The sequence below is a fragment of the Kogia breviceps genome, chromosome 8 (genome assembly GCF_026419965.1).
Source record: "Kogia breviceps isolate mKogBre1 chromosome 8, mKogBre1 haplotype 1, whole genome shotgun sequence".
Taxonomy (NCBI): domain Eukaryota; kingdom Metazoa; phylum Chordata; class Mammalia; order Artiodactyla; family Physeteridae; genus Kogia; species Kogia breviceps.
The window spans coordinates 13,643,243-13,670,897 of record NC_081317.1 but is presented as its reverse complement, the minus strand read 5'-3'; the positions used below and the strand labels follow the sequence as shown (position 1 = coordinate 13,670,897).

General features: G+C 43.2%; 2 protein-coding genes across 4 annotated transcripts in view; one reads left to right on the top strand and one right to left on the bottom strand.

Annotated features, from left to right (window-relative positions):
- PSMD5 (proteasome 26S subunit, non-ATPase 5) overlaps positions 1 to 7,506 on the bottom strand; it is a 21,024-nt gene extending 13,518 nt beyond the window's left edge. Inside the window, exon 1 of the mRNA XM_059073092.2 lies at positions 5,323 to 7,506. Coding sequence (XP_058929075.2) covers positions 5,323 to 5,747 — 425 coding nt within the window. The 5' untranslated portion in view covers positions 5,748 to 7,506. The remainder of the gene's footprint in view (positions 1 to 5,322) is intronic.
- Positions 6,737 to 27,655, top strand: LOC131761889 (protein CutA homolog). 3 transcript variants are annotated; one of them, XM_067040865.1, is made up of 6 exons: positions 6,737 to 7,987; positions 13,959 to 14,107; positions 19,662 to 19,721; positions 21,576 to 21,621; positions 21,875 to 21,924; positions 25,913 to 27,655. In XM_067040865.1, the coding sequence occupies exons 1-6, from the start codon at positions 7,985 to 7,987 to the stop codon at positions 26,013 to 26,015; spliced, it is 411 nt and encodes a 136-aa protein (XP_066896966.1). In that variant the 5' UTR covers positions 6,737 to 7,984; the 3' UTR covers positions 26,016 to 27,655. The 3 variants fall into 3 exon arrangements, with proteins under 3 accessions (XP_066896966.1, XP_066896967.1, XP_066896965.1); XM_067040866.1 differs by having other exon boundaries at positions 7,506 to 7,979; XM_067040864.1 differs by lacking the exon at positions 6,737 to 7,987 and adding an exon at positions 9,761 to 9,868.

The following is a 27,655-nucleotide window of genomic DNA, read 5'->3' as shown; positions in this document are numbered from 1 at the left end:
TGAATGACAAGAAATGAAACAGGAAAGATGCACAGAAGCTGGATTCGGATAGGTCTTTTATGTCCTGCTATGGAATTTAGCCTCTTCCCAGAAGGCAATGGAAAGCCATGAAGTGGTTTTAAAGCAGAGAAGGAACACAATGAGCTCTGACTTATAGAAATCACTCTGCATCAGTTTTATAGAAAGAATTTTCAGTTAAAAGGTAGCTGATGGTGAGAGAGAGGTGATGGAGCAAAACAGGGAAGTAGCAGTGGGAATGGAGAAGAGGGAAAAGATTCAAGACCTATTAAGGAGGCAAATTAAGGAGAACTTGATGACTACCAGATGTAGATACAGAGGTGTTTCACTAATAACTTCCTTGTCTCTTAATAGGCAGTACAAATAAATGGGCATTCATATATTGCTAATAGGAGTATACAGTTAAATTGGTGCCTTCCTAAAAGGTGATTAAGCAGTACATAGCAATACACAGCAAATGAACATATCCTTTTAACTTAGTGATTGCACTTTGCACAATCAAGGGTAAGGGAGTAATTAAGAATGTTTTTATACCCAAGATAAATGAAAACATATGTCCACACAAAAACTTGTATGCCAATTTTTCATAGCAGTGGAAAAAACCCAAATGTCCATCAATTAATGAATGCATAAATGTGGTAGATCAACTCAATGGAATATTATTCAACCATGAAAAAGGAACGAAGTACTAATACATGGTACAATGTGGATGAACTTTGAAAATATTATGCTAAGTGAAAAAAGCCAGACACAAAAGGCTTCCTTTTGATGTGATTATTTCGTTTACATGAAATGTCCAGAACAGACAAATCCATAGAGACAGAAAGCAGATTCCTGGTTGCCAGGGGATGAAGGAGAGATGAGAAGGGGAATGGGGAGTGATTACTAATAGGTATGTTTCTTTTCTTTCTTAAAGAAATGTACTTGTCTATGCCATAAAATTCACCATTTTAACCATTTTTCAATGTACAGTTCTGTGGCATTAAATACAGTCACATGGTGCAACCATCACCACCATCCATCTCCAGAACATTTTCATCTTCCCAAACTGAAACTCTGTATTCATTAAACACAACTCATTTTCCCCTCCCCTCGGCCCCTGGCAACCACCATTCCACTTTCTGTCTCTATGAATTTGACTACTCTAAGTACCTCATATAAGTGGAATCATATAATATTTACCATTTTGTATCTGATTTATTTCACTTAATATGTCTTCAGGGGCTTCCCTGGTGGCACAGTGGCTAAGAATCCGCCTGCCGAGGCAGGGGACACAGGTTCCTGCCCTGGTCCGGGAAGATCCCACATGCTGCAGAGCAACTAAGCCCGTGTGCCACAACTACTAAGCCTGCACTCTAGAGCCTGTGCGCCACAATTACTGAGCCCGCATCCTACAACTACTGAAGCCCACACACCTAGAGCCCATGCTCCACAACAACAGAAGCCACCACAATGAGAAGCTCGCACACCGCAATGAAGGGTAGCTCCCACTCGCTGCAACTAAAGAAAGCCTGTGTGCAGCAACAAAGAACCAAAACAGCCAAAGAAAGACCGAAAGAAAAGAAATAGAAAAACGAATTTTTTTTAAATGTCTTCAAAGTTCATCCATGTTGTAGCATGTGTCAGAATTCTCTTCCTTTTTAAGGCTGAATAACATTCCATTGTGTATATGTGTATACCATATTTTGTTTATCCATTCATCCATTGATGGACACTTGGGTTGCTTCAATGTTTTTGTTTGTTTGTTTTAGCCATTCTAGTAGGTGTGTAGTAGAATCTCAATGTGATTTTAATCTACATTTCCCTAATGACTAATGATGTTGAGTATCTTTTCATTTGCTGATTTGTTATCCACACATCTTCTTGTTCAAATATTTTGCCCATTTTAAAACTGGGTTCTTCTTACTGTGTTTTGAGAGTTCTTTATGTATTCCGAATACAAGTCCTTTATCAGATATATTCTTTGCAAAGACTTTTCTCCATTTGTGACTCGCCTTTTCATTCTCTTAACTGTGACCTCTGAAGAGTAAAATGTTTAATTTTGATGAAGTCCAATTTATGAATTTGTTCTCCTATGGATCATTCTTTTGGTGTCACACTAAAGAAACCTTTGTTTAAGCCAAGGTCACAAAATTTTTTTTCTATGTCTTCTTCTAGAAGTTTTATAGTTTTAGGTTTTACATTTAAGCTTATAATCCACTCTTATACACTTCTGGTAGGAATGTAAAATGATATAATCACTTTGGAAAACAGTTTGGCAGTTTCTTCAAAGTTAAACATACACCTACCATATGATCCAGTCATTCCACTCCTAGGTATTTACTCAAAGAGAAAAGAAAAAAAATGTGTCTATGTAAAGACTCGTACACAAATGTTCATAGCAGTGTTATGGTAATATACCCACACGAAGATAACTAAAATGTCCATCAACAGGTGGTTCATAAACAACTGTGATTCATACTCCTTTCATACAAAGGAATACTATTCAGAAATAAAAAGGAATGAAGTATTCATTCACACCACATGGATAAATTTTAAAGTAATTATGCCGAGTGAAAGAAAGCAAACAAAAGAGTACATGCTGTATGACACCACTTATATGAAACTCTTGAAAAAAAAATGGCAAACTCATCTATAGAGACATCTTTGCTACCTTGATTGTAGTGATGGTTTCATGAGTATATACATGTCAAAACTTGTCAAACTGCATATTTTATTATGTGCAGTTTATTTTAGGTAAATTATATCTCAATAAAGCTTTTTTTTTTTTTAAAGCAATGGTAGGTTAAACTGTATATTGCACAGATTTAATATGTGGCCCTTCGGTACCAAGAAGCCAAAGAATTAATAATGTACAATCAGTCTTGCTTGCCTTCCATGTTGTAAAGCAGTAATCTTAGGACTTACATTCTCTCACAAAAACTCCGGTCAAGATTCTAGGTTTATGGACTTCCCTGGTGGCACAGTGGTTAAGAATCCACCTGCCAATGCAGGGGACATGGGTTCGAGCCCTGGTCTGGGAAGATCCCACATGCCGTGGAGCAACTAAGCCCATGAGCCCACAACCACTGAGCCCACACGCCACAACTACTGAAGCCCACGCACCTAGAGCCCGTGCTCTGTAACAAGAGAAGCCACTGCAATGAGAAGCCCACACACAGCAACTAAGAGTAGTCCCCGCTCGCTGCAATTAGAGAGAAAGCCCGCACACAGCAACGAAGACCCAATGCATCCAAAAATAAATAAATAAATTTATTTAAAAAAAAAAAAAGATTCTAGGGTTACATCTATCAGAAAAAATCTCGAACCAATATATAGTGCAGGAAAACAGCAATATATCTAGAGACTGCCAATCCACTATCCAGAGAATTATTCCCACAAATTGCAATTGGTATCTACAATGTACTAAGTTCTGAATTACCTTGTCTTTAAATTTCCATTAAAATTGTTTCCTAGAGCGCTGCTCCTTCATTCAGCAAACCACCACCCCACAGACCTTATTCTTCAAACTCCCCTTCATTTCAGTTCCTAGTGCATCTCTGCTGTTAACTTATAGATCACTGAAAGTCTCTTCATCTATAATATGAAGTGGTTGGACTATGTGGGCTCTCTAAAATTTATGAGTTTAATCTTTTATTTGGCATATACTGTATTATGTGCTGCACCCTAAGAGGGATGCAGAGATGAATTCTTCAAAGAATTTACAAACAAGACAGAAACACATATGGAATTACAACATAAGGCAATAGTGTCAAGTATTATTAAGAGAAGAAATGATAATGTCCTTCAGGAGATCTAAGGCCAGTCACTTGCAACTGGAGTGACCAAGAAAGACTTTTTGGAGGGGGTGGCACTTCACCTGGGCCTTAAAAGATGGACAGATTTGGAGGGGAAGGCCTTTCAGTTAGAAGGACTGGCATGAACAAAGTTAGGAAAGTGCCAAGTCATGCTCAAGGGAAAGTAGTGCCACTTGGTAGCTGGAGCAGATGAAATATGTGTAGAGTGGAAAAAGATGAGGCTGGAAAAGTAGGATGGAAATATATTGTAAAGGTCCAAGTGCCAGACTAACAAGTCATGATTTTACACTGGAGGCAATGGGACACCATGGCAAAGATGTGAGCCAAATTTCCTGAGAAGTTCCCTGTGGTTGCAACGTGGTAAGGACACACTAGAAAAGGAAACTCAGAGGTAATGAGAAGTCAGACTAATGCAACAGACCTAGCGAGAGGGAGAAAATGAGGGTCTGAATTAAAATGGACAAATAGAGATTTCATAGGCAGACCTGAATAATGTTAATTAACAGAATTAATGAACGGAGAACACATATGAAAAAGGGAGGATTCTTAGAAGGTCAGAGCCAAGAAAGCCCTCTGAAATCATCCAGTGTTGATTCAGTGATTCATTATCTTTTCAAGAAGAAAGGTCACTTTTAAATTTCTGGATTACAAACATTTAAAAAGTCTTTTAAGTTATCAGATGATCAAATACAAAGTGTTTTTAAATCAAATACTACAGATGTACATAAAATGAAAAGTAAAAGTTGCCATCCTACCATTCTAAGTCCCACTACCATATTAATAGTTTCTGATGTATCTTTCAGATATTCCAAAAGCTACACTGGCCTGTGTTAAAGTGGGTGTGGGGGGATGGTAATACTTTTTAAAAATTACGCGTAACGGGATTATAAACTCCTACAATTTTCTTCTTTCATTCAGCAACATATATTAGAGATCTTTCTATGTCCACATATATAGATCTACCTCAATTTTTTCTAATAGCTGCATAGTATTACAGTCATGTGTCATAATTTAAGAATCCCCTTTTAATAGATATTCAGGTGGTTCCTAGTTTTTTTGCTGCCTCCTTCTGTTATGAATATTCCTGTATATACAGTACATTTTTGTGTGTGAGTATACCTGCATGTTAAATTTCTGTAACAGGAATTACTGGATCAAAGGTATGTGAATTTAAAATATCGATGGATCCTTCCAAATTGCCAGGATAAGACCCCTTCTTAAGAGGTGGGAAAAAGTCAGGGACTTGGATACGTGATTGTGGAGTCCTCCCCGTAGATGGGCAACCTTGCTTTCCTCCTCCTATGAGGCCAGGCGACGGCCACCTCAGAGCCTGGGCTTGAATCCCGTCTCTCGCCTCTCAGCCCAGGATTCTTCCCTCTCTGAAATTTCAGCGATATTCAACCTTCACCGAGACTGGGAAAAGCCTCCCCCGTCACCACCACCCGCATCCCCGTCTCCATACTTGGGGGTGTCGCTCTCCCCCGCTCAAGCTGCAGGGTCATCTCACCGATGGTTCTCGTTGATCAGGGAGAAAAGCGGGCCAAGGCGCAGTTCCGCCGCTTGCTCGCGGAGCTCGCTGAGAGGCACCGACTGCAGCACCGACTGCAGAGCGCGCAGCTCCTCCAGCGGCGCTTCCAGCCGAGACACCTCCCTCAGAAGCGACAGGGCCTGGGCCGCCATGATGCCCCCTCCCGCCGCGGCTCGCCGCCAGTCAACCCGCCCAGCTCCCGGCCCCCGGCGCGCTTTTCCAAGCATCGCGAGATCTGCCCGGCGCAGACTCCCTTCCCCGAGTTTTGGCTGGGCCAAAACGGCCCGGGCGGTACCAATAGAGTTGCGGAGTTGCCGGGCAGCGCGCGCTCGGGGCTGCGAAGCCTCGCGAGACCGGGGCTGACTAGGGTCGCTGGTGGTTATGGGGCTGCATCGCGGCGTCATATTGTGCGCTGCTCAGTTGGTCCTGCAGTCCGAGTCTTCGGTTGGTTTGCTTCTGTCCGACTGAGAGCGAAGGCTGGGTAAATGCCTGGCAAGTGGAGTGGTGAGAATGAGGACCAGCCGAAGGTTGAACGGCCTTCGGGGCGGGCCCCTGGCTCTAAAACCAAGCTCTCGTCAGCGGCTATGGTGGACGCCGCTGCGGCTTGGTCAGGGGCTTAGGCCTCCCGGGGCGGGGCGGAGGCGGTGGGAATCCTGCTCCCGGGCCAACGCGTATTAAGAGGAGGCGGAGGGTCATGTCTCTGGAAGACGAGATGAAAATTCTCCAGAAGCTGGAAGAAGGGTTTGCGCACCCTTAAGCAGAATGAGGAGGCGGTCAGGACCAGCATGGAGAGTGTTTCGCCCGTCTGCTCCTAGGTGCTGTGCATTCCTCAGGACGTAAACATCGAGAATATGGAGACGAATTAATCTTTGGGGTGTAGGATTAGACCAAAGGAGGAGGGGGCAGCCTCCGACGCTGAAGGCCATCTGCAGCCAGGCCAAATGGGTTTGCATGCAACTGGTGGAAACAACTGGCAAGGGCAACCCAGAGAAGTTTCATGCGAGCAAGGGATGGTTGGAGAAGTTTAGAAATCGCTATAGGCTGCTGAATTCGAGGTTGATAGGGGAGGAAAAACCGTTAAATACCCAGTCGGCACCCAAGTATTCCAAGCAACTCCAGAATCTGATCAGAGTTAGTGGCTTTGTACCTCAGCAGGTCTTCACCGCCAAGCAGATGAGCCTGTTTTTTGGAAGTGCTTGCCTTCGCGTACTTTTGGGGAAAAAGACAAAATTCCGGAAAGCTTAGAGGAAGCTAAGGACCGGATTTCTTTCATTTTTTGTGCCAGTGCCGCAGGTGACAAAACCATTGCTGCTTTATGAAGCAGCACCTGTTTTATGGAAAACAATATAAAACGCCTTCCTATTTTCCGGCGATCACTAACAGTATCATTAACAGCTGCCCGCATTTTGGATTGGCTTCGTAATTGTTTTATTCATTGAACCTGGAGTTATTTAACAGAAAAAAATCTTGCCTTCAGAGTGTTGCTGTTTTTGGACAGAGGTCTCAGTCACCCAGACTCCATTCTTTGCTCATCCCAATGATGATACTGTGTTTCTCCATCTGGAGGGCAGTAGCTGTCTTAAGCCCTTAGATCAGGGTATAATTGAAGCATTCAGGAGGTAATACACCAAGCATATATTTGACTACTTTGCCGACTTTTTGAAAAAAACCCTTGCCTCACTTTGAAAGAAACATGGCGACAGTACAACTTTGCTGATGCTTTGGTAGTAATAAAAGAGGTGATGGATGATATAAAAACCAGCTTCTCTTAATAAAGCCTGGTGGAACCTTTGGGAAGATGTTGTGAATGATTATGCATGTTTCCCTAGAGCTAATGAAGAAGTTGAAAAAAAATAGAGTCTGGAAATGGATGGGCTTTAAATTCATCTATATTGATGAAAGTGAAATTAATAAGATACTTAAGTTTCAAGCTTTGGCAATAACAGAGAGTCTATATCTGTAGATGAGGAAGAAGGCAAATCTCTGGAACCAGAGATAAAGTTGAACCTAAGGAAACAATTCTCACACCAGGTGTCAGACCTCATTGAAGCTGCAATTGATATGGGTTCTTTACTGGATTGAAGTTTGGCGTTTAAAAAAGATTTCAATAAATTGTTGTATACCTATAAAGAGGCCCAAAAGAACCTTCAAAATAAAGCAAAGGAGATGAAGAAAGAGAAGGAAGACACAAACAAAGAGGCAGTAGTGTGGGTGAAAGAGATGGGTACAGAATCTGACTCTGAAGAGGATTCTGAGTCCATATCTGAATCCAGTAAGGAGGAGGAGAGAAAGAGGGTAAGAAGCCTCCAGAAGAAGAGCTTATAATCTCAGGCAGTGGCACTGAGGCTCTTACTAGATCTGAAGAATCTGCCAAGGCCATAAATGCAGAATTGGACTTTTGGAATCTAACCTTGGAATTGAATCTGAAGAGAGTAGAAGTGCCTGATTGAAGTAAGAAGAGAATCCAGAAGCGGTTTCTTCCAAATAACAGTTCATCTCTTGCCATCCTTCCCCTGCTGCCCCAGCATTGCCTTCATCATGACCATCCTTATAATCAGCAAATCAACAAACATTTATTGAGCATAATCTCTGTGGGATCCTGTGCTAAACTCTGGGACATCATCTCAGGATATAAGGTAAAATGGTCAGTAACCGTGGCCTTTCTTATTAATGCAATAGATTTAAAAGATCATAGTCTTGATTTATTTTAGTGGACTTTGAATATAAAGGGTTTTTTTTAAGGATCACTCAGCCTCATTTTCTCTAAACCTGTTTTTTTCACACACGCTAAGTTTTTCGATCACAAATGGAGAGTTTCTGAGTTAACCTTGTTTGGTGGTTGACGTGAGATTACTTGCTCATGAAACGTTGACATGGTCTTACATTTTATAAAGCACTCTTACATTAATCTTCTCTGTTAATCCTCACTTTAGACCTATGAAGGAGGTATTAGCCCTTCCTTTACCAAAAAAAACCCCAGAAAGCTCAGAGTGGTTAAGTTATTTGCCTGAGTCCACATAGCTGTTGATGTAAATGATAGGACTAGGGCTACAGCTGACTTTGTTAGACACTTTGCCAGGAAGTGTATCAGGCCTTTAAGAATTTATAGCCCCAAGGAATGAGACAGACAGGTAAACAGGTAATTAAAATAAACACAGAGGCTGTGAACTTGCAGCCTGCAGGCCAATTTAGCTAACAGGTGTGTTTTGTTTCGTCTGCCCAGTTTAAAACAATTTTGAATTGGTTTTCAGCATTTCCCCCCTCCTTTGTTTAAGATACTATTTACATACAACACAACTCACTAATTTAAGTGTATAGTTTGTTGAATTTTTTAATGTTTGGGTAACCACTGGCACAGTCAAGCTATAGAATAGTTTCCTTGGCTTAAAATTTACTTATGGCCTTGTGTATTCAATTTCTTCCCCTGAAGTGTCATTTAAAAATTAAGATATTTCACATTAAAAAGCTGGATTAAAAAATTGGAAACCCTGACAACAGTGGACTCTGCATCCCCGAAGGGCAACAGTCAGTCCTTAGCTTGCTGCTTTTAAAGATTTGTTTAATAGTTGATGTTAAATGCTGCAACGGAAGTGTGGACAAAGGGCCTTAGGGGAAAGAGAGGACTGTGGGGTTAACCTTGGGAAAGACTGCACAGAGCAGCTGTCCTGGAAAGACAAGTGAGTTCACAGGAGAGCAGTCGGGAGCGAGTGTGCGCTCTAAGCCGGAGAGGATTAGAAGGGAGATCCTAGAAGGAGGGAGTGATTGGGCAGGTGGAACAGGGAAGGGAAGGCAGCCATGTGTATGCTTCATTTATTTGGGTTCTTTTGGTGGGATGGTCCTCGACAGCGGTCCCCAACTTTTTTGACACCAGGGACCGTTTTCGTGGAAGACAGTTTTTCCAAGGATGGGGGGAGGGGGATGGTTTCGGGATGATTAAAGCGCATTCCATTTATCGTGCGCTTTATTTCTATTATTATTACATCAGCTCCACCTCAGATCATCAGGCATTAGATCCCAGGGGTTGGGGACCCCTGCTAAGTGGAAGAGTTTTGTGTATGTGTATTTGTGTTTGGGATGACGATTTTATATATCTAAGAAACTTAGGTCTTTTAATCTGTACATCTCTGGGGATTTTATGGGGTTTTTGTATGTGTATGTTAGAATGGGAAGGGAAAATTAGTATTTTTACTTTTGCAGGGGTTGGAGGTTTGCATATGGTGCTTGGGTTGTATGTTTCCAGAAGGAGAGTTGCCCAGTGAAAAATTACTCCCTCTTTCCCCGCCCCCTCCACTATCTCCTTCCGGCCAGCCTGGCTGGAACCTGGCTGGGTAGTGGGGCAGGCAGCAGGTGGTAAGGGGAGAGGGCAATTCAGGCCCTTCGTGCCCGCCCATCAGCCAGCAACTCGGCCTCAGGCCACAGTTCCAATAGGCTGTGCTGCTAAATTACCAGCGACGCCATGGACAGGCTGGGCTCACGGTGCCCTTTGCCAGGCTACCCGCGGCCCTCTGTCCTTTTATGCCTCTTGGTGAGTGTTACACGCTACAATGCTATGAACCCTCTCACCTGTAAACCTCCAACCTGGGGATTGAGGGAAGAACGTGCATTTCTCTTTTACTCTTCCTGGGATTTTGAGCTGGGGGCGGGCAGGTAGTGGGTGGATGGTAAAATCCTTGGAGGCACCACCGTGTGTCTTGGAGATAGTGGTGTGAATGTGATTACCAGCACCTCTTTATGCCCTGCCTTGTGAGGGGGAGCGACTGGGCTGTATTTCACTGCCAGGGTCCTTGGGGTGGTGAGGGGTGTCTGCTGGTGAGTTCTCATGTAAAGGTCACATGATAGGTTCTTTCCCTCTTTCCAGTGCAGTTACCATCTCATTTTTCTGGGGGCTTTGTTTTCTCATTTCTGAAGTATTTTAAAATGTTAAGGTTGGTAGTGGCTACAGAGTCCCCTACAGTGGTGCTGGTGGTCGCAGTGGTGGGGGGCTGAGTGGGGTGGGGTGCGGGGGTGGTGGAAGGGAGAGCTGTGTGGGAGGGCCACAAGCCTAGGGGTCTAGCCCAGCTCTGCTGCTCACTTTTTGGTGATTTCTTCTCTCTGGCCCTTAATTAACTGGCACAAATCAGTGGCTCAACATTTGGGGGACATTTCTTGATTTTGTGTGTGTGTATGTGTGTGAGTGCAAGTCTGGATTTGCACCCAAGGAAAGTGTATAAACACAATGTCAATTTCAGAGTATTCACAGATTCCTTAAAACTAGATGGATTACAAATTTAGAACCACTGGGTGGTTTCTGAGGCCCCTTCTGCCTTAACACATTGTAAAGTCAACCATAATCCCTTAAAGACTAGGCAAATACTGCAGGACAAAAAAAGAATGAAATCATTGAAAGGGTACATAAAATATTTTAAACGAATGTAAAATTTAAAAAGGTATATAGTAAAGACATAAATGCTATAAACTTACAGTAAATCTTTTCCAGTTATAATGTTTCTGTTAGGGAATATGGTGATGTGTGTATTTTGCATTCATATAATACCACTTTCTAATATACTGTAGTCCACTTTTGGTTCCAAACCGACCTTTCATGCTTCTGATTCTTTGCTGATATGGTCCACAAACATTTCTCAAGCCCATACTCCTTGTCAGGGGGTTATAAAGTGCTGGGGATACAAAAATGTCTGAGGCCAGAGAGCTCATGTCCAGTGAGGGAGGCATATGTAAACAACTGTCTGTATTTCAGTGTGATTGATGGTACAATAGAAGGATGTTTAGCAGCAGTCCTGACCTCTACCCACTAGATGCCAATGGCATCTCCTCCCCAGTCATGACAATCAAAATTGTCCCTAGATGTTGCCAGATGTCCCCTGGGGGGGGGGAAATTGCCCCAAGTTGAGAGGCGCTGGATTAAGTGAAGCTGAAATAAACCCACTGTATCAATTCCTAGTCGTGCTCCTTGCAGTTCAGAGAGCCCAGAAAAGGAGGCAGGAGTCTTGGATTTAAGTCTTGCTTCTGTCACAGAATTTCTGTATGTTCTGCCTCTAACATTATCTGTTAAATGAAGGGTTATCTTAGATAATACCCGAAGGCCCAAAGTACCTGTTAGTATTTTTTGACTATGAGTTCATACAAGAGTTTCAGTACATTTCAGGTGAGTTTATAGTTAATCCTATTAGCTCTGTGTTACACTGATAACTGCTGGCTGAAATGCCCTAGATCTTCCTTAGGAATGGTTTTTTTGGTTGAGGGACAGACCATTACTCCTTTGTTTAGAGTCTGTACAGGAAGCCACCTTAGAGTCATGTAGTTGACCCCTTACAGTTTTTTAGTTTGTCCGATTCTCTGCCAAAAGCTCTGTGGGTGACCCCAAAGCCCTACTTTTCACAAAGCTATTTTGTCTCAATATCAACATCTTGTTGGTGTACTAATTCACCAGTCTACAAGTTATTTCTTGAGAACCTGCTGTGTGCCGTGAACTGTCCTAGGGACACAGTGATGAGCAAACCACAGTCCCTTCCTTTATTGGATAGTGACTATATATTGTTTTTCCTATCGTTTGAACCCATAGCAACTCTGAGGCAGGCAGCACAGATGTCATAATCTCCAGTTTCTAGATAACATTTATAGAAGGCAAAGGAAGTAACTTGTTGAAGACCACAGGCAGCAGTACTGGCACTAGGATTTAAATCCTGCTCTTTAGTGCCTTACTTTTTTTCCTGTATAATCTAATTGAGTTGTCACCAAAAGCTTCATTGAAAAGCCTCATTCTTTTTTTTTCTTGTGTGGTCACTTGTTTAGTTCAGAGGACTAGTGTGTTGGATTGGAGGTGTTGGTGGAGGTAGTGGGAGGGAATGAGAAACCCACCCCAGACAGGCTTCTAGTCAAACTGAAGCTAAAGACATAAAAACGCTACTCAAGCCCTGCCAAGAAGTAGGAGCCTGGCAGGGCCGGGCAATAACGTAGGAGTGGGAGGACAGAGGTTTATTTGAGTGAGATGTGAGCCCCGGGCTGGGAGGCAGGGAGAAGCAAGCACACTCTTGTTCAGTCTTGCCTGAGTCACAGTGGGACTCCTTGCAAGTTGCCTCTATCCCTATTAATGACTCCTTTGTATCCCCCCAGCACAGAACCCTGGGATAGAAGATGTCCTCCAGTTCTTTTCATTTCCTCTTATTTTAAAAGTTTGTCATTAAAAAAGCAAGAAAAATTATATCTTGACCGTCTTTTCCTCTCACGGTGTCACTGCCATTTTCTTAGCTCAAGATCTTAATGTCTTTTTCCTGGAACATTGTAATGGCCCTTTTTTTTTTTTGCGGTCCGCGGTCCTCTCACTGCTGAGGCCTCTCCCGTTGTGGGGCACAGGCTCCGGACGCGCAGGCTCAGCGGCCATGGCTCACGGGCCCAGCCGCTCCACAGCATGTGGGATCTTCCCGGACCGGGGCACGAAGCCGTGTCCCCTGCATGGGTAGGTGGACTCTCAACCACTGCGCCACCAGGGAAGCCCTGTAATGGCCTTTTGAATAGACTACTTTCTGGTCACTCCCCATCCTCCTTCAGCTTGATCATATTATTACTCTACTTTAAAACCTGCAAAAGCACCTTATCACTTGAGTACGAACCCTGCATTCCTTAGCCTGACCCTTTATAGTTCTAGCCAGTCTCATTTTCCTCCCAATCTCTTACCCACAGACTAAGACCCATGCAGACTAGATAGCTTATCTGTCCCTAAATACCTCAAGTTTGTACATATTATCATATCTCCCTCTTTTGTAATTCTGCTTATTATTTCAGTTCCAACTTAGATAGTACCTTCTTTTCAAAGCCTTTTCCTGTCCCCAACAGGTAGAGCCTTCCTCCTGGACCCTCCAGTTGTCTGTCACAGTAGCACAGGTCACATTGCTTTAGAATTAGCCTTCCTTTTCCACTAGACTCCCTGTAGCACCTGGCACATTTACACAATTGAACGAAGGTGAAATTAACTCCCTAAAACATCGACAGGTGTAAGAACTTATCCTTCATAATAATCTCCATAGGATGATAGCAGTTCAGTGGATGCCAATTAGCGTTACCTCCAGTAGCAGTTTTGTACGGTAGGAATGGATTTCAGGTTATCCAGACTAGACTCCTAATCTTGGCTTCAGTTAAAAGCTGTGTGTGTGTGGTTTTTTTTTTTTTTTTTTTTTTTTTTGGCCACAGTGCATGACTCGTGGGATCTTAGTTTCCCCTACCAGGGATCAAACCCGGCAGTGAAAGCGCCGAGTCCTAACCACTGGACCACCTGGGAATTCCCAAAGCTGTGTGATTTTGAGCAAGTTTCTTGATTTTTGAGCCTCTTTTTTTTTTTTTTTTTTTTATACCATTTGTAAAATGCAGAGGCAAATAATCTAGACATGAAAACTTTAAGCACTAAAACTCAATACAGATCCCAGGAATTATTTTATGGATGGGAAATAGGGATGAAAATATGATGCTCAGCTTTGGTTCCAGTCTGCTTGAATTATTTTATGGATGGGAAATAGGGATGAAAATATGATGCTCAGCTTTGGTTCCAGTCTGCTTGAGCTGGCAAATAGTATGTTGGCCATGTCGCTGCTGATCTGTGCTTCTCTTTTCCCACCGTGTAGATCCTGACTGCTTCTTTCCTGACATACCCCATGCTCAGGACCCTTAGCCAGCAGCTCCTTTCATTTGTCACTGGCAGCTATGTCTCCGGCACTTACTCCGTCGTTTTTGTCAACTGTCCCAACGAGCAGATTGCCAGAGATATTGCCAGGTATGGTGAAGGGGCTTAGGTGCTGCCCCAGGAGGCTCGGGAGCTACCAGGATGCTTCAGAGGGGCCACTTTGGGGTACTTCTCTTGCTTTTGACAACCCCATCTGTCCAGTGATGAACTACACAGCTGTCTGCTTGGGGTGATATGAGAAGCATGGCTGAATGACACTTGGATGGATCCTGCTGCTGGGCCTGAAAATGCTGAGTGGTGCATGGGGGCGTAAAAGGGATATGAGACCCAGAGAGATAGGTGGCTTGCACAAGGTGTTAAGATAAGAGAACAGTGGAACTCTGCAGGTTGAGAAATTAAGAGTCCTGATTCCTGACCCAGCTCTCTTTTTGGAGATAGTCTTTGCTCAGTCCCAGAGGTGCTCACCATGACAAGAGGAGGAGGAGACCAATTCCAAGTATACAGCAGATTTCTAAAAGCAGCTGTGCTGTGGTGGAAAGAGCACTGGACTTGTAATCAGAACAGTTTGAATCTTGGCTCTGCCACTTGCTGTGTGACCTCAGGCAAGTTGCTTCCCTTCTCTAAGCATTAGTTTTCTGAATTATAAAATAGGATAATGCCACCTGCCTCACAGGGTTGTTGAGAGGATTATATGATATATGTACAGTCCTTATTCCAGTAACTCAAATGTAGTAGATGCTCAAAAAATGTTTGTTGTATCTGAATTTCCACCCTTCACTCCTCTTTTATTTTTTAAAATTTATTTTTCATTTTTGGCCGTGCCTCACGGCTTGTGGTATCTTAGTTCCCTGAACAGGGATAGAACCCAGGGCCACGGCAGTAAAAGCACCGAGTCCTAATCACTGGACTGCTAGGGAAGCTCCCCTGCCCTTCACTCCTTTATAGCTGCAGCTTTGAAGAGGGTTAGTGGGGCTGAGGGGTAACAGATTTGGCTTCTGGCTCCCTTTCTTCTTGCTCTACAACTCAGCATTCTTGAAGTTTGATGATAGCTTAAGTTATAGTGTTTTATGTGTTGAATTCAGTCTTTGGGGGCACATAGCCTCCAAACTGATGGTCACAGGTTAACTTTGCATTTGATTCCATCTTTCCTGCCCCTAACCAGAATGTCTTATTTTTTCCTTATTTACATTACTTTTGGAGAACAGCTCTTGTCTAAAAGAACATGTGATTACTCTAGAAATATGACCTAGTATTGTATTTAGCAGCTAGGAATTGAAATCCCTTCTGTGCTTCTGGTATACCCAGGATCTGTGCTGAACTCACTGGACCCTTGGATTAGCCACTCTGGGTCCTGTCAGGGAACAACTTCAGCTGACATCTGTGAGGTGTTGGGTATCAGGAGGAGAAGGATTCTAAGGCCTGGATTCTAAATACAGTAGTTGAAAGGCCAGTTCAGGTAAATGGATCAGTATCAGCTTGGAGAGGGGTCTCTATTTTCTTTGGATCCAAGGTTGCTGATGAGAGGTCAGGAATGGGGTCTCATTCCTTCATAGGTAATGCTTTTTCTCTCTGGTTTTTCTCCTAGTTTTTAGGAGTTTCTCTTTGTCTTAATGTTCAAGTATTACTTTGTTAAATATAGTCTCTCTACTCTCTCTATTCTTTCTGCATCACGCTTTCTTAGAACTCCTTATAGGTAGATGTTGAATTTGTTTTCTGTGACTGAACTTTATAGTTTTCTTTAGACTGAATTTTATAGTTTTCCTTTTTAAGATTTCAGATTGTTTTTAATAACCAACTGTTCTTGTTTTGTAATTGTCTGATCTTGTTTTATAAATGTAATAATCTTGCTTTATCTTTCTGTGGATAGTAATTATACTTATTTTATGCTTAATTTTCTTCCAGCTTTATTGAGATATAATGACATATAACTGTGTAAGTTTAAGGTATACAGCATGATGATTCTATATGTGTATATATTACAAAATGATTATGACAATAAGGTTAGTTAAACATCCATCATCTCAGTTACTTTTTTTTGTGATAAGAACTCTTTAAGATCTACTCTCTTAGCAATTTTCAAGTATACATAATTGTACTTATTTTAAAACCTTGGTTTCAATTATCCTTCTCATGTAAATTCTTTTCTGTTGTTGAATTTTAGTCTCTCATGGTGTTGACTTTCCTCAAATACTTTGTAATTCTTAATTGTAACCTCTCTCATCTTCTTAGCTATGCTTATGGGGAAGTGCAGAAACAAATGCAGGAATTGACCTTAGGTGGCACTCTGCAGTGTGCGTGTGGGGCAGGTGGACATTCTGTGGCTGGGGTACCCAGGTAACTGGTCTTCTGGGCATGCACTCTCCCTTTTGTCCTTGGCTGTCGCCAGCCACTAGGAAAGTGTTTTGCCTTTTGTCGACAATTCCCACGCTTACTGCTCTGCCTGTATCAAACATCCCATTACTGTTGCCTGGGCCGTGGGAGATTTAGGGGGTCTACCTGCTCCTGCTGTGGCATTCCAACTATTTACCTTGATGGTTGCCTCCAAATTCTTGCCTGCTCTGGTTCCCATTACATCTAGATTACAGACTGTTGCTTTCATTTTCTCTCCCCCAACTCCTGCCCCAAGTTCAAAAAGGCACATTTATTTACAAAGGAACAGTATAAATGTAATAAGGAACAAAGGAAATAAAATAATAGGCATACATATTTACATAGCAGGTGTAGGCAAAACTTACTAAGAAGATTCTTGAAATACTTCTACAATCTAGGATTCAACAGTTAAAATCAGTTTCTAAGAATAATTTATCACCTCAAGAAGAATTTTTAGGATGGTCATCTTATATGATTCAAACTATGACTATGTTAATGAAAAAATTATAATTTTATATTCTTCAAAATTCTCCAGGTTGCTGGAGGCCAAGAAAACCAGATCACTGCCAATGTTTAAAAGATTCAAAGGCTCTTAAGTTACGAAGTCCCCCTACATGCTCCCATGCATGTCTCAGGGCTGCCTTTTTTCTTTAGGGCCTCCTAGTTGCTAGTACATAAAGCGTTCTCCTTGCTGTGCTCTGGCAAGGCGAAGAAATGTTTTGTTGTTTCTGGTGTGGGGTGTAAAAGGGAGGTTGCAGTGTGTGTGCAGCCCACCAGCTGAGCTGGAAGTCTCAAGTGGAGTCCTGAGTGATGTGGCAGTGGAGCTCTCCCCTCAGCGGTTCTGTTCAGTATTTTTCATTAATGATTTGGGTAGAAGAGAGGCAAATAGGTTTTGCTTCCAGTATTTGTAGAAGGAGAGTAAGTGGGTACATGGTGGGGAGGGCCCCACAAATGTTAGCCGACAGGAACCCCAGCTCTGCCTATGGAACTAGTGCTGGGACCAGGTCTTTCAGCTCCAGTTTAGTGCTCTTTCTTCTTTAGTGCTCTTTAGCATTCAGTCTGCTGCCTCTCAGGTCTGGTTCAGTTCCATTCTGGTTCCTGGCAGTGTTTTTAGAGCTCTTCATTGACAGATACATTCTAAACTGGAAAAATCTCTTATTGGGGCTAGAGTGAAAACCTGAATGTTGAACCAGGAGAGCTGGATTCTAGTTTCCTTTTTGCTGCCAACACCACATATGACCTTAGACAAGTCTTCCTTCTCTGGGCTTTGATTTCATGCATAGGGAGAGGGAATTGGATTAGGCCAGGGTCACAGACAAAGATATCACAAGCAGGCAACTTAAATGAGTGAAGTGGGCTGGGGTGTCATGCTGAAGAATGACTGTAATTAGCAACCCTTACTGGTCCCAGGTGTTGAGAGGGAGAACAGTGGAAACTGACTGACCCGAGAAGCGTATGTCATGCCTAGAGGGAGTAGCCCCTGCTCAGCTCTAGCTAAATCTGACCTTGTAGGACTACAGGTCCAAAATGTTATAAGATTCATATTTTGGTGAGAAGCTAGGTAATGTGTATTTTTTTAATGTGAAATACCCTGATAGTAAATACTGGTAGCAAAATCAAGATTATTTAAATGCCGTGAGAGCCAAACCATGTATCTGGTCTGTGAGCCTGTATGTCGTCTGTGAACTTTGCAGTTTCTAGAGACCCCAGAAGCTCTGTCTTCTGCTTTACTCAGGTGAGCTTGAGGGCTTGAGCTTTCCATCTGTGACTCACTGCTGGGCTTTAGTATGTGTGTGTGTGTGTGTGTGTGTGTGTGTGTGTGTTTTGTTTGTTTGGCCACAGGAGCTTTTTGAATAACACAGTCCTCCATAACTTCACAGATTACTCACAGATTACTCACTGAGGAGTTCACACTACCAAAGAGATTGGAGGCCCTTGAGGCAATGGATTATTTTTTTCTAGAGGTTTAACTCACTCGCTGTGTTTGTGTGCCACCTTCAGAACCAGAGAAGTGTAATTTCTCAGCAGATCATTTGATTGAGTGAGCAAGACTTGCAGCAGTTGCTTAAACAGATTTGTGCCATGTGCCTCCCCTTACAGTCACAGATTTATTTACCACCTGGAATTTTCCAAGGGGATGAGGGTGGTGGTAATGCCACATGAATGTGGAACCTTAAATAGAGCACTGTTCAGCCTGGAACTCGGGGGAAGAGAAAGTAGGTCAGTTCTCTTGGCAGCAGTCAAGGGAAGGAGAGATCAGTAAGCAGGGCTCAGATTAGGGTTATCTGGCAGGGGCCACACACTTCAGAGAACTGAGACCAGGCCCCCTTGGCTGACTGAGACCTGAGAGGGTGTTGTCAGGGCCTGCCTGATTCCGAGGGCTTGAGGTTTGATACTTGGGGACACTTCTTTGCATCTATGACTTGGTGGTGCTTTTGTTTCTATGACACTTGTACTAGTTCAGGCACTTTTTATTGTGTTCACCAGGGCTCTGCACAGGAATCAGACTATCAGAGCAGGAATTCCAACCTGTGGTCTGTCAGAGAAAGTTTTTAGAGGTCTGCAAAAATGATGATGATTGTGCTCTTAGGGTTGTGGTAGGAACCTTCACAAAAATAAAAAGTGAAAAGAGCCCGTATTTGCCAAAGACAGACATAGGATAGGATGCCTTTTTTTGCTTTTCCTTGGAGTTATATCAGTTCCATGTGGTCACATGATATCTACAGACCAGAAACCCTGTCAGCCTAGTACATATCCAAGAGAGAAAAGGAGAAGAAGGTGACATAATAAAAGGAGTTTTTGGTGGTGAAAAGAGTTGGAAACCACCGACTGAACCAATCCTCTGATTGTACAGCAGGAGTCAGGTTGAGTGAGGGGGTCGTGCCTGTCTTGGATAGGTGCTCAGATACTTATTTCTGGAATGAAAGAAAGAGCTTGCATAAGGTCACACAGCCATCCTACTGCAGGGCTGGATTGGAATCCAGGTCTTTTTTTTCTCCATCCATTGCTAATAAATCCCCATTCCCCAAGCAGACTAGGCCTGTCCTTTAAGACTGCCTTCCCATAGCTGCTTCCCTGCTTCTCTCCCCACCCGGGGAAGGACTTATAAACAACTCTGTCTACAGAGGTTCTGTGCACAGTAGTTATGAAACATGTTGGTTTGAGTTGGGAGGGGCACTCTGAATGGTTATCTATTTAGAATTAGGTTTCCTGAGTAGTTCCCAGGAACTGCTGGACACTTGTCCCAGTAACTGTCACTCTCTCTTTGCTTTAGGGCTATACTGGATAAGAAGCTGACTGCCTCTGTGAACATCCTGCCTAAGGCATCCTCACTGTGAGTTTTGCTGTGGCCAGTGGAAGGGTGTGGGAGTGCTAGGTCAGGTCCTGCCTGGTGGAAAGAGAACTGAACCAATGGGGAATTGTCAGGGAACAACCCAAAGGTATTTAATTAATCAATAGTTCACTGTCAATTTCTATTCAGAGGAAATCAACCAGTGGGTTTATGTCATTCAACAAAAGCAAAAACAGGCTGTGTTTAGAGGAGGGAGAAAAAAATCTACAGTTTAGGAACAGTGAATCTTGTCTGCACATTCTTTGTTTAAATCAATTAGCTTGCTTTTAGCAAAGAAGTCAAACTGGGCATTCCATCCCTGAGTTAGCCAACTAGGGATATCAAAGATTATAATTTCCATTACTTTTGGATTCTCTGGAAAACTTTGAGAGTTTAGCATATGTGACAGGCTGTTTCTGTGTATTGTCTGACTTTCATTTCATCAGCTCCTTTACTTAAGCCTGGTCTGCACCATTTCCCTCATCAAAATATGTCAGTATCCCAGTACTAGCTGTGCAGGATTTGTCTTGTGCCTTAATCTCTCTGATCAGCCTGTTTCTCATCTCCTTCCTCCCCTGATGAGCGAGAGAGAGGGAGGGAGGGAGAGAAATAACGTCTACTCTAAAGGTTAGTACAGAAAAGTGCTATATAATGAAAGCTTTCCCCTGCCCAGCAGTGTCATTACCTCAGTGGCTCACATCACATATAGCTATGACTCCCAAATTTGGCTATGTTTTAGATTCCTGAGATCTACTCCTGGATCTACTCAGTCAGTCTCCCTGAGGATGGGGCTTGAATCTGAATTTTTTTTTTTTTTTTTGCGGTATGCGGGCCTCTTGCTGTTGTGGCCTCTCCCGTTGCGGAGCACAGGCTCCAGACGCACAGGCTCAGCGGCCATGGCTCACAGGCCCAGCCGCTCCGCGACATGTGGGATCCTCCCGGACCAGGGCACGAACCCGTGTCCCCTGCATTGGCAGGCGGACTCTCAACCACTGCGCCACCAAGGAAGCCCTTGAATCTGAATTTTTAAGAGGTTATGTAAGTGATTCACATAAAGCCAGTCTGGGAGCTACTGCTTTGGAGCTAGAACAGAGTTTTAGCCTACTGTTCCCCTCATGTGTTCATCCTTCCTTGTAATGGTAAAAGGATGCTTTTACCACAGCTCTGTGAGATGAGGCCAGTGGCCTAAGTCATCTTAGATTTGCCCTGGGTCAGCATAGGCATTCTCAGGCCGAATTTCTTTCCCTTCCCATGATGCTGTTCTCGTACTCTTTTCTAAACATTGTCACTGACTTTGTTTTTAACTTTTGGACCTGTTTCCATATTTTATAAGGCTTACTTCTTCCCTGAATCTTCCTGTGCTTTTTCATTTACCCATTGGTGGGCACTCAGCTTTGAGAGTCAGTGATACAGATAGCACCAGTCCAAAGGATGGGGTGGTGCCTGGAAGCCAAGAGTATGGGCTGAGCACTGAAAAAACTGGAGATGCCCAGTTTAGAGGAGAGAACATATAGGAGGAGTTTCTGTAGGGCTGTCCTGAGGTGGTTCTTCATGTGGAAGTTGGGGAAAACAACTGGGTGGCAAATGTTGGCACACCATAAGAAAAACCATCTCATGTGAAAACCTTTCAGGAGATGGTGAGCCTCGCACCTCCAGGAAAGTTAAGGCAGGTGCTAGAAGTGTGTGTTACAATGTTTAGACTAGATGACCTACAGGGCCTTGGCCAACTCCAGGCTTTTTTATATGGGCTTGGAAAGATTTTAAAGTTTCCACCTTAGTAAGTCACCTAATTGGGCCAGGTTTATTTCACTGAACTCATTTTGTAAGCATGATAATTGTTGTTGTTCTCTTCTCCAGATACTATTGGAATGGAGAAATAGAAGAAGCCACTGAAATCCTGCTGGTGAGTGAGGATAGGGGGATGCGACCTTGATAGGGAAAGAGTGAGAGCACGGTTCCAATTAAAAATTAGCAAAGGTCAATTAACTGAGGTTCTTGCCCCACATAAGATGCCCTAGGTTCATTTGTAAGCTACTAACAGGGCCTGGGGACCCGGAGGAACGCTGTCTCCTAAACACCAGATGAATGAGCAGCTGCAGAGCTGGGGCTGAGCTCCTGAAGCACTGATTTTTTTTTTTTTTTTTTTTCTTTTACAGTTAATAAAGACAAAGACTTCCAAGGTCCATTTGCTATCCAGCTACATCAGGTAACAGTGCAATCTCTTCCCATCCGGGACATGCTGGGAACTAAGTGAATGAGCTTGAGAAGTAGGAGACCTAGAGCTTAGTCACCAGCCTCCCATGTGACCCTGGGTATGGCCCTGTCCCTCAGACTCTCCATCTGTGAAGTGAGTGAGTTTTAAACCAGCAGTTCTCAAAATTTTGGTCTCAGGATCCCTTTACACTTTTAAAAATTATTAAGGACCCAAAAGATCTTTGTTTATGTGGGTTATATCAAAGTTTTACTGTATTACAAATTTAAGCTGAGAAATTAAAAAAAATTTTTTTCCTTTTTTTTTTGTGTGGTACGCGGGCCTCTCACTGTTGTGGCCTCTCCCGTTGCGGAGCACAGGCTCGGGACGCGCAGGCTCAGCGGCCATGGCTCACGGGCCCAGCCGCTCCGCGGCATGTGGGATCTTCCCGGACCGGGGCACGAACCCGCGTCCCCTGCATCGGCAGGCGGATTCTCAACCACTGCGCCACCAGGGAATCCCTAAAATATGTATTTTTAGTTCATTTAAATTAACAGTAATAGAACAATTACATATTAACATAAATACAAGCATACCTCAGACAGCTTTGGTTCCAGACCACCGCAATAAAGTGAATCATGTGATTTTTTTTTTTTTTTGGTTTCCCAGTGCATATAAAAGTTATGTTTAACCTATACTGCAGTGTATTAAGTGTGTTAATAGCGTAATATCTAAAAAAATAACGTACATACTTTAATTTAAAAATACAAAACAAGGGGCTTCCCTGGTGGCGCGGGTTCATGCCCCGGTCCGGGAGGATCCCACATGCCGCAGAGCGGCTAGGCCCGTGAGCCAGGGTCCCTGAGCCTGCGCATCCGGAGCCTGTGCTCCGCAACGGGAGAGGCCACAACAGTGAGAGGCCCGCATACCACCAAAAAAAAAAAAAAAAAAAAAAACCAATTATAGTAACATCAAAGATCACTGATGACATCACCATAACAAATATAATAATCATGAAAAAGTTTGAAATTTTGCAAGAATTAGCAAAATGTGACACAGACACAAAGTGAGCAAATGTAGCATCAATAGACTTGCTTGATGCAGGGTTGCCACAAACCTTCAGTTTCTAAAAAAACACAGTATCTGTAATAAAGTGTAGTGCAATAAAACAAGGTATGCTAGTAATGTATCTTTATGGAAAGTAACCATATTTTCCAAAAAACAAAAAAGTGAGAATGGTATCATTTTACATTTTTGCAACATCTGGCTTAATAAGAGAGCTGGATCTCATCAAAAACATCTTTAAGTGTTGGGACACTTTTAAGCTCATGATGATAAATACAGGTTTTCCAAACTTCTGACTTTTGCTTCAAAACATGAATTTTTAAAAAAATTTACAATATTGTGTTTAATTTCTGCTGTATAGCAAAGTGACTCATTTTTATATATATATATATTCTTTTTCATATTCTTTTCCATTATGGTTTATCAAAGGATACAGAATATAGTTCCCTGTGCTATACAGTAGGACCTTGTTGTTTACCCATCCTATATGTAATAGTTTGCATCTGCTAATCCCAAACTCCCAGTCCTTCCCTCCCCAACCCCCAAAACATGAATTTTTTGATCGGCATTAAATGATATAAATTGTCTTCGTTTGAGTGATGGGCCCACTTTGTTCATATTTGAGAAAATGTCTACCCTAATACTCAAACCTGAGTAACCTTAATTTGTAAAACTGACAAATGATGGTTACTCAGGCTTGAAAGTAAAAATGGTATTCTTTGGGAAAAATCTAGTTTAGCCTGTGTCTCAATCAGACAGGTTTAAGACAACATTGAACTTCGGTATATAGCAGAAGTGCTTTATGTATGCTTCCCATTCTGTCACACAATATTAAAAAGGCACACTCAAGGGTCAAACTTTAATAAAAATAGTAATTTTTACTACAGTATCAAGAATGTTCTTAAGCGAATTTGACTTTTTTAAAATGCAAGTATTGTGGTGGTGAAGAATAGTGATAGCTAGTACAGTTTGGTGCCGTTGTCTTGATGCATGCTAAGGTGCCACCAGTTTTACCCATCATTGCTTTGGTACCATCAAATGTCAACATAAGTGAAAAGATAAATAACAGTATTATTATGAAAATAGTTTTGGCCTCACGGACCTCCTGAAAGTGGCTTGGAGTTCTCCAAGGGTCAGTGCACTCCACTTGAGAACGACTGGTGTAAATCCTTATTTATCATTCAGAGTGTAGTTTTGTAATAATTGGCATCACCTGGAAGCTTGCCATAAATGCAGAATCTCACAGTCACCTCAAACCTACTGAATCAAACTACAGTTTAACAAGATCCCCAGGTGATTCCTATGCACAGTAAAAGCTTGAGATTCTCTGGTCTAAACCAGTGATTTTTTTTTTTTTTTTATACCAGTGATTTTTGATGTTGGCTACATATTATAATCACATGGAGACTTTTTCAAATTACCAATTTGGGCTCTACCGCAGATTCTGACCTAATTCATCTGGAATGGGGATCAAATATGGTGTTCTTCAAAGCATGCAGGTTGACTCTCCTATGCAGCCAGGATGCAAATCACCTGTCTGGATGATAAAACCCTTTCCTTTCACATCTTAGGGAACCAGGCAGGATTCTATGGTTATATGGCTATACTGGGTCTCAGATCTATCGGTAGAGAAGGCCCTCATGTTACTGCCTTAGCACAGGTGTGGAAATAGGGCATCTTTGGTAGAACCAGTACTGTTGAGAAATTACAGCCTGACTGGTGAAAGACAGCTTCAGGGTTACGACAGTGAACCCCAGAGCTTGACCTCCAGCGTCAAATCCTGGCTCCTCCACTTGCTGGTTGTAGCTTAAGTGCATGCAAATTACTTTCTGTGCCTCAGTTGCCCCATCTATAAAATGGGGACTATACTAGTACCTTGGGTTGTTATGCATATTGGAAAGAATTTATGTCAAGTATACACATGATTTGTTGTATCAGTGACAGCTCTTACTACTAAAGTGTTATTAAAATGTCTTATCCTGAATGCTATTCAGACGTACATACACTGAATTCTGTATGTCTGCTTATAAAAACACATACACTGGTCTAGGTATCCATGAAATAAGAAAATTCATTTTTCTCAGGCATTAGATAAAATTACCCAGCTTACTGCTAATGTTTAAGCACCTATACATACACATGTTGTGATTTAGTAAGCATCCTATCTCATGAGAACTTTATAGTGCCTAATTCAGCAAAAAAGAAGCAGAGGATTATTACTCCTGTGTGACAGATGGGACCAAGGCCCAAGGCCTTATGTTTTTTCAGTTTGGAAAGTGAAGAGAACTGGCGTTTTGTGCCAAGGACTAGGTGAAAGAAATGGGGAAAAGGGAGAGATTGCTGTGGGTTTGGATGGTCAAGGAAGATCCCTGGGGAAAGGTCAGTGGTTGAGTTGAGCCTTGAGGAACAGAGAGGCTTTCGATTTATCAGCAGGAACAGGGAGGACTTTCTAGATGGAGAAGAGAATACAGAGGTACAGGGGAAGGGGGAGTTGTTTGGGGAAGGCACAGTGACGAGTGAAGGATGGTAATAAAAACAGTAGCTAACATTTACTGAAGGCATACAGCACCAGTGTACCAGGTATGTGCCTTATATACCTTGTCTCATTTAATCCTCAGCAATCCAGTCACATAGGTACTATTTTTATCCCCTCTTTTGCAGGGCCTTTAGGGAAATTAAGTGATTTATCCGTGCTTACATAGCTAGTAAGTGGCAGGCGTAGAATTTGAACCCATGTCTGTGAGACTGTAAAGCCATCCGGCCTAACTCATCACTTGGTGACAGATGGGTAACAGGCGTAGGAGTGGTGGGGCTGTGGGGCTGGAGCAGTGGGCTGCAGGCATATTGCAGAGGGCCTCAAGTGAGGCTGCCCAGTTGGGTTTTATGGCATAGGCTGACTAATCCTGGTCACTCACAGAGCTCTGCTTTCTTTCCAAAGGTTGGTGCATCCTTTTGAAATCCCAGAGGTCTTCAGTCTTCCCATGGACCAAGGAGATGTGCACTATTTAAAGTGGCTGGAGGAGGGCATGGAGGAGGAATGAGTGGGGGCTTTTTGTGCCTCCTGCTGGCTGACTCTAACCTTCATCAGCTGTTCTCTGGGGGAGGGGAGGCTTCTTTCTGCCCCCTCGCATCTCTGGATTCCATGCTTTTTTCAGCACAGAGGAGTTAAGTAACTTGTGGAGGGTGAAGGTCCAAGGCTTCTGAGGCTGGAAGAGGACGCTGGGCCAGTCGGGCCAAGCAAGAACCCAGTGGACCTTGTCTCTGAGTGCATCATGCGTAGAGGTGGCTGGGGGTGGGAGGGCGAGGGTGCTTGTGTATGGGGGCCAAGGGGAAGCGGCAGTGAGGTGAGGTTTGTCATCTGCGTTCACTGAGCCTATATTGAATGCCTAGTATGTTATTACTCTCCTACCTCTCATGAGGAATGGACCTGTTGACCTGACACCCAGAAGTGTGTGGGGTGAATGCCACCTTCTAGGGGAACTGGAAGTGCTTTATCCAAAAGCATGAATTGCTAATGGTGGAATTTCAGGGACAAGCAGGATTTTCTCTCTTCTAGCTAAAGATGGTGTTTGTTATTCCTGAGTCCTGAGGAAGTGGGACTAGGAGTGGGCTTCCTGAGTGCACGTAGGACTAGGGGAGTATTAGGGCTTAGACATAGCCTCACGGATTGGGAGTAGGTCTTGACTTTCGTAGCCTGAAGGGGCAGACATCAGAAGGTTCTGGTGCCTTGCTCAGTGGAGGCATGGGTTTTGAGCCCACCATACTAACCTTTCCACTTGAGCATTGAAACTGAGCATCCTGAAGTAGGAAGAACCCAGGGAGACTGCTAGACAAGTGTTTTTAGACTTGCTCCACAGAACCCCAGGGGTTCACAGAAGGTACCCTGGGGGCTACTCATACTTCACCAGTGCAACCGTGCTTTTATTATTTTTATGTATTGAGCTAAGTTTCTGTTGTTAAAAGTTTGTAAACCAGTGGCCTAAGCCAGTCTCCATTTTATAGGAAAGGAAACTGACCTGCAGTGAGGTCCAGAAAGTGGGTGGCATGTTGAGTTATAGACAGGATAGCCAAGGCTGCTCACTCTGTCTGGTGCTCTCCTAAACCTGCTCCACAGGTGTCTTCTCCACGGGGAAGATCCCTGTGGGGTGAGAAGAGAGACCTGACCTAGGCTGCTTCCATGGCTCTGTCACAAGGTGACTCCACTCTGGGAACACCGTGGGCAGTTTGGGTGGGAGTCCACAGACATCTGCGGTATCCTAGGTCTTTCTTCTCAAGAGGGAAGGGTGTTGCCAGGCTCTGGTTCTGACACCTTCTGTGCCTCTTGGACCTTAGTTCCTCCAGATATAAAATGAGGGAGGATCTGCAAGGACCCTTCCATGAAGACCTTGTAGCGACTTCAGGCTGAGCCCCTTCCAAAGGTCCAGAGGAGCCTGTTTGTGATAGTGGGGAGTTTGGTGGGCTGCCTCAGGAGAAGAAAGAAAATGATAATGGTGATGTCCTTTTTTTTTTTTTTTTTTTTTTTTAACAACAGATGTTTCTGGTGCATGTGAAAATCTTGTGTAAAGTAAACCCTACCGAAAATGTACTGAGGACCCCAAATGGCCTGTCCGTATTGCTTTCACGATAAAGTCATTTTCTTGGTCTGGATTTCAAGGCCCTTCAGAGCCTTGTCTCAACTCAA

Coding starts and splice junctions, on each gene's coding strand:
- LOC131761889 (XM_067040864.1), top strand. CDS start 9,800: ATGGACAGGCTGGGCTCACGGTGCCCTTTGCCAGGCTACCCGCGGCCC. Junction 9,869..13,958: donor CTGTCCTTTTATGCCTCTTG/GTGAGTGTTACA, acceptor CCCACCGTGTAG/ATCCTGACTGCTTCTTTCCT. Junction 19,722..21,575: donor CTGCCTAAGGCATCCTCACT/GTGAGTTTTGCT, acceptor TCTCTTCTCCAG/ATACTATTGGAATGGAGAAA.